Source organism: Sprattus sprattus (genome assembly GCF_963457725.1).
Source record: "Sprattus sprattus genome assembly, chromosome: 3".
Taxonomy (NCBI): Eukaryota; Metazoa; Chordata; class Actinopteri; order Clupeiformes; family Clupeidae; genus Sprattus; species Sprattus sprattus.
In genome coordinates, this window is record NC_137922.1 from 33,698,671 (window position 1) to 33,713,461 (window position 14,791).

At 41.5% G+C, this 14,791-nt stretch overlaps 2 protein-coding genes across 3 annotated transcripts in view; both read right to left on the reverse strand.

Annotated features, from left to right (window-relative positions):
* The window catches only part of LOC308361700 (calcium-activated potassium channel subunit alpha-1a-like), a gene marked incomplete at both ends in the record, with an annotated part of 92,318 nt that extends 84,024 nt beyond the window's left edge, over positions 1-8,294 (reverse strand). Inside the window, one exon of the mRNA XM_080834125.1 lies at positions 8,118-8,294. Coding sequence (XP_080690251.1) covers positions 8,118-8,294 — 177 coding nt within the window. The remainder of the gene's footprint in view (positions 1-8,117) is intronic.
* A 2,119-nt stretch (positions 8,295-10,413) lies between these two features.
* LOC308362948 (disks large homolog 5-like) overlaps positions 10,414-14,791 on the reverse strand; it is a 51,223-nt gene continuing 46,845 nt past the window's right edge. For both annotated transcript variants that reach the window (XM_080835674.1, XM_080835673.1), the window contains exons 29-32: positions 14,582-14,712; positions 12,892-13,001; positions 12,371-12,480; positions 10,414-12,087 (exon numbers count right to left, since the gene is read on the reverse strand). In XM_080835674.1, coding sequence (XP_080691800.1) covers positions 11,993-12,087; positions 12,371-12,480; positions 12,892-13,001; positions 14,582-14,712 — 446 coding nt within the window. In that variant the 3' untranslated portion in view covers positions 10,414-11,992. The remainder of the gene's footprint in view (positions 12,088-12,370; positions 12,481-12,891; positions 13,002-14,581; positions 14,713-14,791) is intronic.

A 14,791-nucleotide genomic window follows, 5' to 3' on the forward strand; every position in this document is an offset into this window, starting at 1 on the left:
ACCCAACTGTGACACTGTGTCGGGTTAAGCTGTCCAGAAGCCCTGCAAAACACTGGTGCGAGCAGATTGGAGAGTGAATCAAAAAAACAGTCCATGGTTCTCCCTCAGGCATTCAAGGTGTTACTGAGTCTGCCAAATACAGCCACGGCTTCAAGGCTCAGTGAAGCAGAGCCTTAAGAAACCCTAAGAAACTAGGGTCATGGCTAGCACTACACCAAGATGAAGATATCTCTTTTCCAGAAGATGCATGGATTATAACAAAATGTGTTAACATTGCTGACAACAGCCAGAACTAGAACTCAGCCAGATCCAGTCCAGAATACTATTCTATCTACTAGCAGTGTGCAAGTACACATAAAGACAAAACCCTGGTGTGAGTCAAATCACCAAGCCAAGCTCTAGAAAACTCTAGAAAACACATATTTTAGAGACGCTTTCATAATACGGAAGAGAAGCGAAAAGGGGGCAGGAAAGAGGAAGGGTGAGCATGAAAGAGACACAAGGAGATGGTGTGGAGCTCATGAAGAATACTTAATTGGCTCCACACAGCTGTCCTGTCACGACTAATGATCGTGTCTAAAACGGTCCTCCTGAAAAAGGCTCTCCTTATAAATATTTGATTTAAACTATGGCAAAGTTCAAAGATAAATAGCCAGTGACATCCCCAGGTCCAATTAATGCTGAGAAGCTTTCTTCATGAATCACAGGCGGGTAGGGTAGATTATCAAAAAGGTGAAGATGAAAAGAATTTTTTCCCCCCTCACAGCATTTCTGGTGCAAATGAATGCCATTTAGTTTTGTGTGTAATATGTGTCAACTTCTCAAAAGATACACAAATACAGTTAATCAAGTGTGTTGCATTTAAAGATGTTTCACCTCATGACCGGTTTCCTGAAGAGTCGCTTTCTGTGACAGCAAAGTTTCTGTTTATCAAAGTTATCATGCTACTATATCATGCTACAATCTCAGGTTGTATTTCAAACACCTGTGGGTGTGGATATCCAACATGCTACATTCTTTAATCGCAATATGCACCAACTTTATGACCACGTGGCTGAGGGTTTTTTTTTTTTGTAAACCAAAGCTTTTAATAAATCTGTCTACTTAATATTCTGCTCCATTTGTTAATTTCCTCTATTTCATGTTATAAATAGACACTGAGGGAATCATTTATTTCGACAAACCCATTAACAGAGAAGATAAAGTGTGCAAGCAGTGAGCATCCTGGCAGGTCTCTGCATTATTGAAACTCTTGTTAAGTCATTTCATGAGGTTTCCAGTCTCCACTGTAAATCTGTGACATAATATGTCTTTTTAAAGAAGTCCAGACCTTTAGCTGAAACTCCACCAACCTGCACAATGGGGGCTATAATTACCGAAGTATTAGACCCCCCCCCCCCCATATGTCTATATACATATAACATGATTATTGTAGAGAAAAAAAAAAAAAACTTTTACTCTCAAGAAACTGTCTATTGGATCCATGTTCATTACCAGAAATCTCACAATTGCATGACCAGCCGACTTCTATCCTTAGCTTTCTCATAGACACTATTTCTGTATGAAATGTTTCATTCACATGCACATATGCACACCAACACACACTGACACACACACCTTCTCATCTCAGTTCTCAACTCAGCTCAGGAAATCAGAAGGGTTTTCAAACAGCTCTGATTGGAGCACAGGGCCATTTGGTTAATTGGTCGAGCCCTCCGCACAGAGAAGTGCTTGAGGCTAGTTATTAGCGCGTTCACATTTCATCTCCCTCTCTGCTCAGAGAGGTTCGTATTATCACAGGAGCTAAACAGATAAAACCAGATGGAGTGATGAAAAGACACAGAACAGACAGACACGGATCATTAAAGACAGATACGCCAACAAATGAACGAATGCAGAGGAAAAAGCATGGTGATGAGAAAGAGTCTGAAGCAGAGACACAGTGCTTTGTGTCATGTAGGAATCTGTTTGATGCTAAGGGGATTTACTGAATGAGCCAACGCTCTGCCCCCAGCTTGTATTGCTACACAAGGATCTCAATTTAAAGGCATCCTTGATTTTGCCTGGAACAAGACTGACAAGCAGGTTGATTTGAAGATAGTGGTGCTGACGAGAAAGATGATGTAAATACAGAGGTTTCAATCCTAATTCGTCTGAGAGTCCGACTCACTGTGGTAATGCTGATTGCAGTTTGTAAGATAGGGGTTGGGGAACACCTGGCAGACATGTTAGCAATCAGCAAGACCCTAGAGCTAAAGGACAAAACTAAAGACTAGATGTAAGGATGATGGAGCAGACGATGATGAGGATCAACAGAGGACTGATAAGATAGATCAGTAGGTACAGAAACCTCAAACACAATCTAAATCAGCGACAGGTAATTAGGTTTGCAGCACTTGGTCTGAAGGGTGGCCTTGTTCTAATGTTAGATAATGTCTACGTGATTTTAATCAAGAAATCCAATGCGTCTCATAATACTCAGCAAATAGCCATCATAATACTCATCCTTAAAAGTCCAAATAAAATCACATGAATACGGTCTTCATTGTAAATCACGGAGCTTCCAGTGATTCCCACCCCTTGTGTTAACTCCACAATGCTTTACAAAAAACATTTCAATTGAAGGCTTGGAAAAGGAAAGGATGCCAATTCAAAGGTCAACATTTTGACAGTTTGCCATTCGTGCCTGACCATGCATTGTGATTCTTGGCGAGACGCCACTTTACGATCAATCCATCCAGGGTGAAAAGACACATCGCTCTCCAAGCTGGCATTTAAATTCGGCCGTCTGACCTCCGCAACCACGAAAACCACACACGGCCCAAATCCCAATGACCATTAGCTGATTTGAGGCCCATGCATATGAAGGACGGGCTATATAAAGGACTGTCCTGACAACCGTCCCATCTAATCACATTTCAAAACAGCACCATAGGGGATTTTGTAGCATACATTATAAGCTTCTTTACCAACGTAAACATCTCTTTGGCAGTCTGTGCCTTACTGTGGTTATGCATGTGTGTATGTGTGTGTGTGTGTGTGTGTGTGTGTGGTTGTGCATGTGTGTGTGTGTGTGTGTGTGTGTGTGTTTGCATATGCATGATCCCTGAACCAGACTGACTGGACACCAGACCAAGACCAAGAGTTAGTAAAAGGGGAAGTATGGTCAAAGTTCACGCCCACACACACACGCCCACGCCCATGCCCACACACATACAAACACATTATGCTCTTTATGACTTTTTACTCTGTGGGGATTATGATTTTATTATGATCCTTCACCTATTATTATGATGGTCTTCGATATTCACTTACAGCACAGTATTCAGCAAGGGAGCAGGGGATCCATTGCACACAGTAAAGGCAGGAGGGAGGGAGGGAGGTAGAGTAGGGGGGGGGGGAGAAGTTAATTTGCAAAATAATTACAGTACTGCGTGGGCAAAAGTAATATGGTGATAGGGCATCAGTGGCGAGCCGGGGGAGAGAGAGACCCATCTGAACTGTGAAGGTTGTCTGAGATTGTGGTCCTCCCTGTGGCCTCCTGCTGTTTATCGAGGGCTCACCTGCTCCTCCTCAGCAGATAACAGCGGCCATTAATCAACACACAGCTCCGGAGATGGGAGGCCTCGTATTAACAGTTGAGTGCTCAGCTGTGGCCAGAGGGCAACATAATGGCCACCGAGGGGGCAGGACAGGGAGGGTCACAAACACAACAAAGCGTGCAGATCGGCCAATGAGAGAGTAGCCTTTCTAAACAACACTTCAACAACAGATGGGACACACCCATTTGTAATGACAGCTGTTATGGTTGAGAAAGGTTGCTATGGGAGAGCGAGGCTACAGCTCATCAGTTTCCATCTAACAGAGGTAAGAAGCCCCCCCCCCCCCCCCCCCCTCCAAGATCATCATATGCACAGACTGGGGGTGAGGTGGGGGTTGGGGTGGGGGGTGGATGAGGGGTGGTTGGTGTTCATACCACATAAAAGCCCAGACAATTGCATAAGTGAGATTATGCCTTCTAATGAAACACTTGAATGAAATGCTGTTACCAGGCAACAGGGCCATCCAATCTATACACGATATAGGTGCATGACACTGCATTTAAGCGGAAGGTGAAAGAGGACTCTTGGGGACACAATCCTGTTTGGTGACGGTGTTTAGCTGGTACCAGAAAACGGGTCCCCAAAGGACCCAGGCATAGGAAAGCCAGTCTTGTGCACTGACAAAGTTGTGAGCTACACAAACATCCAAAGGGAGTATGAAATTATGTCCAAACATACCATAAACAACAGAATAAACTGCATTTGAATGGGGGGAACTCAAGAAGAAATACTGTGACTGAAAGCCAAGAAAACAGAGTGTGAGAGAGAGAGAGAGAGAAATTAAGAGAAAGAGAAACTAGCCAATATACAGGAGGTTTGTGGAGGTTTTGCTAGCTTCTTTTTTGGCAGCTGGGCCGAGTTGATGGTTGCCACTCGATTGCATAATTACTGCAGAAATGACTCACCGCTAGGATGACAAATGGTGACAATGTTTAATTTATGCTCAGTGATTAATAGGTCCATAGATAGATAGTGATACTTCAGAAACAAGTCAGCTCATAAAACACTGAAGTGAATAGCAAATATGCTTAAAAGAGAAGAGAATCTTAAAACAACCATAACTGATATCAAGTGTGATTTTCCAAATGATCTGATTAAATACGCAGTGATTCAATTCTGTAATAATTATCACTTTCACACACACACACACTCTCTGGTGTGGTTAATATGGTGGTAGGTACTGTGTCTACTGCAGATATCTATCTTTCATTAGAGAAGGGGGGGGGTTTACACTTCCTTTATGTTGTGGCCTGGTGATTTTGGACTGGTCATGGGATGGTCTTGGGGTTACTGGCATTGGGCCTGGGTTTGGTCCACCATTAAACTCTTGTTTTCTGATGTCACATTGGTGGGATGGTTCTTGCTTGTCTACAATCTAAACATGCAGGTTTACTATACTTTGTGCTGTAAACAGAAACATATAATTGTATAAAAAAAATTGTCTGTATAACTATAACTATTAAACAATGCCTCCATCTAGCTATCCTTTTTAAAAGGCTGAACCCTGATAAAGAAGTCCAAAACAAATGACTCATCCAACTCTATCTCCTCGTTGGCCAGCAGACAAACAAAATTACAGACCAGCTCCCTTCCCTCTGACCAATAATCGTATTTGTGATGGAGTTTGACCTGAATATGGCTTAAAAACAGACCCATGCCACTTAATCCTACCCCTCTCTTGAAGATAACCCTGTTCTGCAACAGTCAAACACACAGACACAGACACAGACACAGACACACTGTTGTAGATGGTCTTCAATCAATAATGAATAGATGAACATAGGATCACTTGATTGACAGACACAGGGAATTGGGCTGTAATCAACATCACTGCTAAAAATTACCCAATTTGCCATTATTACAAGAGCTTTGTTTTTCGAGGGTGGCTCTTCAAGGATGTGAAAGAGAGAGGGAGGCCACCACGGCCCAGACCTCTCCAGAATATATTGTGAAGGAGACTTAATTGTCAGCAGACCGCCCCTCCAGAGGCAACGCACGCTGGGTCCTTTGCTATTATGTTTAAATGGTCAAATGTAAGTGCACTTTTAAAAATTGCAATGCAAGGAAGAGACAACCTTTATAGAATACCCAGCAGTATTGAGAATTGTCCCTTTTTCACTGAGACTTGAGAAACTACATTATGGCACCACGACACAAACCATATGTTGCACCTTGAAGGTCACAGACTTATGAGGAAAGTTGGGTGCACTGGAAAGTGGTATATTAAATCATTAGCAGTGCTGATGACACAATTAAGCAAAGGCCCTTCAGGATGCTTGCCTATTTGTCCCATCCCGTTGGGCTTCATATTTTGTGCTAACAATCTTCCTTCTCATCTTGGAGGTAAATACCCTTGGATTTTCTCCATTGAAGAGTGTCATGCCACCATCATCTGCCTCTTTGAAGCGTAAAATGCCACCGAGCCAACATACCCGCTGTAGGGCCAAGGGGCGTTCAGCAGCCTGGAAGAGGCGAGAGCAGTGGGCACATGGGCTGGCAATTAGATCCAGACAGTCAAGTCTGCTTGCCAGGGAAGAGACATTTATTGGCCCACGGTTCTCACTTCATTCAAGAGTGTCGTTTCAAGTCAAATCCTGATTACAAGACAGTGATCTCCTTTCTGCCCATTATATGCTCTGTGGGCACGTCACAATCTGGCCTTGAATATCAATATTTTTTATGACGTGCTGCTTAGAGGAAACTGAACTGAAGTTATAGCTGGTAGCTGTCTAAGAAAGTTAAAGATTTTAGAGGACAAATTGTGATGTGTGTGTGTGTGTGGTGGTGGTGGTGGTGGTGGGGGGGCAATGCTGGTGTTTGTAGATACCCTTTTTTAATGCGTGCCTGGCAGAAATAGGATCTGATTATGAGCTAAAGTTGTGGCAGCTACATTTGTCAAAGCAGAGCAAAACTTAAATCTTCAAAAGAATAACTGTGAGGAAACAAACCAAACATTTCTTTATCAGCTGAGTCAAATCTAAATGATATAAGAAATGTCATGCATTTGCCACATCTACAAATGACACGTAGTTAAGAGAAAACCAAAGTTATTTAAAACACATTAGTCCATCCATCCATCATACAGTTAGCCGTTTAGATTAATAGATTGGCACAGTAGTTCAAAATAATACACAACAATAATAAATTCCAGGGTGCTGCATCCATCTATGATCCAACATAAAGGACAGTCTGAATTATAGATATTGCATCAACATTGGTTTACCTCATATTTTGTGCGAACGATGAAGTCATGAGCGTTAAATCTTACTGAATTTTAAATGTGTAGGCTAATAGTATCTGATGTCAACAGGTAGCCAACAATAAGCACAGCTGAACCTCCAAATCTGTGGAGAAACACATACTTATTCAACAAAATGAACTGTTTTAGATTATTATTAATGAAAAACAATAAACGTCTTGCTGGTTTCCCGGTCATTACACAATTCCTCTCTTTCCCTGATGTTTGTTCTACAGACGGGTTGAAAACAAGCTGGTTTGTGTAAGAGGGCGAAAATATTCTATGTAGCACGAACTTTCCGCCAGTGGCACGCAACGCAACAAATAGCCACATGCCTAACTATAAAGCAGCCGTTTGGCAAGATCGTTCAGCAATGCCTCGCAGAATTTAAGAGAACAGTGTTTGACAGGGGGGGGGGGGCAACAGCTGACGAGAGGGGTGTGTAGCCAAGCTATGGCTGGAACTATTCCTGACACTGGCTGGAAGTCAAACCGAAGAGGAGGAAACGTTGCAGCTCGCGACTTCCCCGAGACTGTTTTGCTAGCGTCAATGACGAAGCCCTAAAGCTTAATTTTGAATGATCATTTTTAAATAATATCTTAACAAAAAAACAAAAAAAAAAAGTTAATTATGTAGCGGGTTCATTGTTGGAATAATAGCCTACAATTCGCGCTCAGCAAAATGGGAGAAAGGAGATTTGCCTAACATGTAATAACTGTTTTAAAGCCACTACGTTTTTCCTGTTTGTATTCTGTAAATTACATATAAACTGACCACACATTCAATAACGTTACACGTCAACACAAAGGCTGATTCACAGAACATGTTTCTTGGAGAACGAATGCGCACATCATAGAAAATCTATATTTGCATAATGTAACAAAATGTCAAAAAACTTGTGGAGATACAAACAAAAAGTGGTAGAAGTACACAGATTCAGCAATTAGAGAACAACATATAGCACCAAACTGTATCTCGTATGGCGAGTGTATGTGTACTTAATAGGCGCAAATGCGCCCACGCATGACGCTTAGCCTACTTTCTGGAGTAATTATTTGTGCTATGTCGGACAGAGATGTTGTCCTGTTGTTTTCACACTTTAACAGTTGTGTGTGCACTCCAATGCCCGCCCATCTCTCTTTCAGAGGATTGGATAGGCAAACGCTTTTTGAACATGATCAAACACTAAAAGAGTTATATATTAAAATGGAGAGATGAGACATTATAGGCACAGCAAAATATTCGAATAGATGGAACCATAAAATTCAGAATATTACCTTCTTTTTGACGTTACAGTGGCAACACACTGTCCACAGGTATTTCAGAGTTCGCCATAAAAGTATGATGAATAAACCTCCAAAGAAAGTGACCATGGACGAAGCAAGGAATGCCCACCACATGCGCTGGCCATTATCGCACGGCACTTCGGCCGAAAACGGGATGATCACGTTCATCTTGGACATATGGATCGAGGACGTTCCCGATTTAAAATTGCCACGTTTATAGTTAGTCATTATACTATTGCCAGTGCCAACAGAACGGTTGCCATCCTCAATAACTAACATCCAGAGGTTTGAGAGGAGCACCTGTCAGCGCCCCCTAACCCATGTTCAGCCATGTTGCTTCAGCTGCCACCCCTTTTCTTCGATACGGTCTCATCAATTCTCCTTTATACAAATCAGTACCCAGAGTAACCAGTGACGCACAGCCGAGTGTAACTTCGTCCAAATCGCCACTTTGCACTCCACCTCCAAACGCATCAGGTCCTTCACGAGGCGCTTGGAGTGTTTCGTGTTCAATTTCGAGCTTAAAATAAATAGTAGTTCAAATAGTCATATTGAACCGTTGAATTAATTATCCCCAAGGAATCGTTGTGTACGTTCAACAAGCTCGATAACCCTGAAGCTGTCTTTCGCATTTTAGATCCATCGAACAGTAGTGTCAAACAGACGTTTTCCAAACTCCACCTTGTTGATAACCTCAGCTTTTCCCCGCTGCTGATTTTCTCATGGCATTTTATCTTCTGACCGTGGAGCGCGGTCCAGATTCATAGTCCATTCGCGAATAATCCGTAAAGCACTAGGCTACATGTCATTTTATAACTGTTGTTCTTTTTCGGCTCATCTAGCGTTGCCAGACACCAGCTGATGTCGCCTGTCAGCTGCAAGCATCTCAGCGAGGGAGATTTACAGGTACGAAGGCGGAGTCTAAACACAAAACCCGCTTTTGAAGCCTGTAACACTAGACGCTGATGGTACTTTAACGTCTAGTTTGTTATATAAACATAAGTGTATTTATGTCATGCCTTTATTGTAAGCATGCCCCGAATTGACAGCACTGTTGTAAATAGCCTACTTTAATTTCTAAACAAAGCGGCACTGTACGGGTGGAGCCGAGAGGAAATGCATTTGATTTGTACACCCTGGTTCGTGAAGATGTGGCCAGAAAGAGGCATATTTACATCACATCACCATTATGGATCTTCATAAAGAACGTTGTTGGGAATCTGGTTTTGCACGGACAAAATGAGCTGCGATTTACAGCAAGCTAGTAGCTCGCCTTGGTACGGTGCAAATGGAAGGCAAACATGTTTTCATCACTCCATCCTGGGAGGAAGTGAACTTCAATTGAAAACCTGTTGAGTGTAATAGCGACTCATGCGATCCTCCTCCACCGGAGCACACGATTCGACAACTGGCAGACTTTGACAGCTATGCTACATGATAAAACGTGGTGTTATTCTCTTGACCTTTTTCATTATGATTGATAAGATTAGTCTCGTATGTCGATCAGCCATTCCTCACAAACATTACCTATAGATCGGCTGTGTTTTAGAGTATGGGGCCAGTCAACGAAAATAAGATATATCGTTCAATTTATTATAGCCTATTATGATGTCTGGTAAGACATCCCTAAAATGGATTAAGTGACCTCTGTCATTTATATTGCCATAGAGACATCTCCCCACGAATGAACGAAATAGCCTATGGAATATGTCAGCCTGCCTATACACTGCTGGAAAAATGGCAAGTCATTCGGCTCGGGCAATATGCTGTAGTAACTAAGATATAAAAAACAAGTCTATCACATAATCTACATATCGTAGGCCTCTTGGCAAAAGTTTATGTTTGCTATGGTGCATTTGTCGTTTAAAAAAATCCTTTATATAATTTTTAACTGGGTTAGGTTATCACATTATATTTAACCAAGTGTATTATTTAAATAATGACGATTAAAAAAATCTTAAATAAATTACCTCAAACAAGAGTAGGCTAACCTAATTTTAGATTAGGTGTGAAATGGAATCACATTTACCGATTGCCTTCAGTTTAAGACGAAGTTGGCGAAGTTTCAGTGAAACTACCCCATCTAGTGTACACAAGAAAATATGGCGCATCAAATAGGCTCGGCCTGTACTTTCAGCCATTATGAATCTCAAGTTTAGGTTTGTAGTAATGACGTAAATCTCTAAATCTGTTTTAGATTTGAAGATAAAACAATGCGGACATACCCAATAAAAGGGAACGGTGGTCCAAAAAGTACATACATAAAAAAATATACCTACACACAGAGCACAATTTAAGTTGTATTTATTAATTTAACATTAGATAGAGGTCATGTCTATTCATTGAGAAGAATCCCAATTTGAGCATAATGCTTACACATTTGGTGTCTTCAATTGTGAGAAATGTTTCTCTTACAGTAACCACTTACTGGCAAATCCAGCAAAGTTCTTTTGAAAATCACTGAAGTAATGATTCCAAATGGTTTGTTGTGAATAGATGGTCCAACCACAGGATAGCATTTTCTTAATAAAAAAAATGTGCAAGAGAACATCCCTTTTTTCACTTCATGATTTAAAGTAGAAGAACAATTTCTGCTTTGTGTACAGGACATTAGTGAAATGTTAGGGACATGATATGGGGAACACACTGATGACACAGACGTGCACACACACACACACACACACACAAACACACACACACACACACACACACACACACACACACACACACAAACACACACACACACTTGCATTTGCTTGTACAGGATAACTAGTTAACGTACCTAAAATAAAACAGCAATATGATAACAAAAATATATTTCAGAGCGTAAATGCTAGAAGGGAAAGATTCAAGTGCAAAATGGAGCCAAAATAAAAGGGAGACTTAAAGGATTTGGCACAATGTTATACTGAGGGACAGAATGCTGTTTTAAGACTGAGCACTGGATTCATCCTTTAGTAACATATCTGCATCTCACTTCAGAGCTACAAAACCATATTAAATAACAACAACAGTAATAGCAATAATAATAATAATATAAAAAGTTAATTGGAAATGAACAAGGAGGGAAATATTAAATGACCATACCGTCAAAAAATTGCACCAGTACTTTTTGTCCTTTAAATAGATACATTAAAATCAACGAGAGGAGAAGAAAAGACAAGAAAAACAAAATACACAGGAGGAAAATAAAAGAAACTGGGAGATCCCAGCCGAGTGAGTATCTTTACTTGCTACATTGTACTTAGTCTGTGAACTAGCAGTGAGGTTTTAAATGATTAAATCAATAGAAGAGATACATGTGGGTCACTAGACTGGTGCATGCTAGCGACAAACATGTCTTTCCTTGGGATTACCCCCAGTTTATTAGTGGCTAACGCTTTAAAGGTGTATCCTCAAACAGGTCTGCTCTGACTAGTATAAGGACACTGAATGGGGAGAGGCCTGGGGTTAAAGATCAGGTGAGGTTTTCAAAAATGTACAAAAACAAAGAAAAAAAAACACATTCAAGTACGCAAGACAAAAGTACATAAACACAAATGTTGTTGATTGTAAACAAGTGTTTTTTTTGTTTTTTGTTTTGTCTGAAATGAAAAGTGTTACCGTTGTGACTGAGAAAAAACGCTTCTGTAGTGTTGGAGTGGCGAGTTGCCACGTGATACAAATGCAAAAGCAACGTGCGCATGTCGTTAACAACACACATATAGTTTAGTCCGCTGTACCCTTTCACATCATTAAGGTGTATAGTGTTCTTGTTTGGAGTGTTCAGCGGCATTTTTTGTCATTGTTTTTCTTGTTGTATTAGTGTTTTACCAACGTCTTTTGATTGTTGTTGTTGTTGGTGGTATTGGATTCAGAAAAGGTGATCAGTCGGGAATCCAGAGGACTTTGCTTTGCTCCTGATCCACGATGGTCTCGATCTGAGTGCAAATGTAGGCCAGACTCCCTGCCTGGACCACCCCTAAGAGGCAAGAGAACACAAAGCCAAGGGATGAGCCCAGTCCCAGTCCAATTCCCATTCCCATTCCCATTCCCATTCCCATTCCCATTCCAGCCAATACAGCCTGGCAAGCCTCAATGTGCTTGGATACTGACAGTGTAGAAACAAACTGTAGGTTTATCACTTGGTGTCTGCCACATGGCTGGATGTGAATGTAATGTGTAACATAAATGATATTAAATACATGTAATACTGATATAAATATAGTTTAGAGGGTTTTCTGTGGACGGAGTGTAGCACAGACCTGTGAAGTATTTGCTGTACTCCTGTTCTGTCTTCTGTGCAACTTCAAAATGTTCCTTGGAATGTTTTTGAGAGACTTTATCCCGCAGATACACAGGGTCCTTCTGCTCTCTGAGCGACAAAACACAAAAACACTCACATCATATGGGAATTCTGAAAATTGTCCGTCTTTTTCCTTTAGTGACAGTGCGGATGAGCTTACAGAAACATATGGAATACTTAAGTGAGGTCCAACAGGAAATGTGTGACTTTCAACGATACAGTTCAAGATGTACACAACATCAAAACACCACACGTGACATTAGTCTCTTTCGTTCGTGATGAACTGCCCAGAGAATTTCAATGCATCAGAGTGGAATGGCATCTACAGGCAGTATACAGAGTCTAGACAGCCCTCAAAAGAGCAGCGCATCAAAGTGGCAGGAGGAGAGAAAAAAAGCCCTTTGAAGCAAATGCGGATTCAAGGTTACTGACGGTGTCGGGGCGATCTTTGTTAAGAGACGTTAAGGCGCCCGGACTTACTTGATCTGCTTGGCGTTTTTGTAGCGGATGAAGATGACGATGGGGTAGATGTGAACACTGTGCAGGCGCTCGATGGCGTGTGGGGCGATGTCCAGCAGACAGTGGCAGTCCTGGGAGCGAACGTGAAACAAGTTTAGTTTGGTTAGTTTGGTGCGGAGCACTGGACTAGGACCTCCGAAAGTACTGAAGAAATACTGGCGGGAAAAAATGATTGGAAAATAGGACTGACAATAGGCAGGGGCGGATCTAGCCATTTTGGGGCCCTAGGCAAAATATAGACATGGGGCCCTCATTTTTGAAACACGTACACAAAACAAATAACCATCCCAATACTCTTAGAATCGCAATAAACCCATAGTGCACTGCCACTCAACTCTCCACAGTAAAATCAGTTTCAGATTTCTCCAGCCTTTGCCAAAATTACATGTTTATTACTCAGATCAAACGAGAGAGAGAGAGAGAGAGAGAGAGAGAGAGAGAAAGATTAGAATTTCCATTCTCTGCCAGAGATACAAAATGATCTTGCACTTAACAGAACTAAAATACAAAATGGATATGAGTCTATGAAAACCACCATCTACATTTAAACAGGACCAATGAAAAGATTTTGTGTGTGGACAGGAATAACAGTGGCTGTGTGTGTGAGTGAGAGACAGGCAAAGCAGTGGTTCAGTGTGAGTGAGTGAGTGAGTGACAAGCTAAGTTGCGCTCGGCCAAGTGTATAATAATGGCGATCAGACGTTTTCAAGATCTCTCTCCATTTGTTTACTTCGTTCACAAACAGCTCTTGATTTACATGATCTATGGCTTTACCTGTTTGGAGCCGTTGCTGAAACGTTCGCCAACCAGCCATATTTGCGAGGTGATCAGCAGACTTCTCGTGTTCTTTTAGGAAGGCTGATACATTTTTCCAGTCGTTCGTGCCGTCAATTTCGGCAGTGTATCTGTTACAGAACCTGTTATCTATCTGCCGAGCAAATGTCAGGCTCATATACAAAAACATTAACGTGAATTAATTGATGCTAATACCTAGCGCAGTCTCTGTAATTTCCCCTATACGTTAGTATTAAGCTAACGTTTTTTCTATCACAGTTTAAACACGCAATGCTATGTGAAACGAATGTAACGAGATGAGATTACTAAAATGTATTCTGCATGTCTGCTCAGTTTTACAGTGCTACCCAAGTAAAGGTTTGAAAATAACTTCAAGCTTCAGACTTTCTGTTAGGGAAACTGTTTTCTATCTGCCAAGCAAATTACCTATTGTTCTGGAGGTTTATTGCTTTGCAACAGGGGCAACCTTTCTAGGGATCCCTCTGCTTTGGTTTGAAGTAACGTTATTTCGCGCTGCGTGCGTTACTACGTGATCATATTCTGGACTAGTCCAATGCACAATGGAGGGGAGCATGTGTGCTGGAAAATTATTATTTAGGCATTAGTTCGGCGTTATGTTGAAATTTTTGTTATTTTTTTCTACTAGAAATGTGTTTCTTTTTTTTTTACTTTACATAAGTAATGGCTGGGGGGGTCAGATTTGGGGGCCCCTAATAAAGACAGATTTGGTTGGGGCCCTAGGCACTTGCCTAGGTTTGCCTAATGGAAGATCCGCCTCTGACAATAGGGACGAACAAAGAAGGAACAAATATGGCCCAATGCCCCTCATGAACAAGGTAACCACTATAAGCATTACCTGATTCTCCGTCACCTCCTTGATGGAGGCCACAGTGGTCACGTCGAAATGGCCACTCCTGCGCTTGTAGTCGATAAACAGGCAGTCCTTCACACCCCTCTCTATGGCCTGCTGGGAGGCCTTCATTACCTCTGCAGAAACACACCCAAAGTGGAATTAAACAAACTAGCTCAGTATGACGACCCAATCATTATGGGGAGTTCTTTAAAT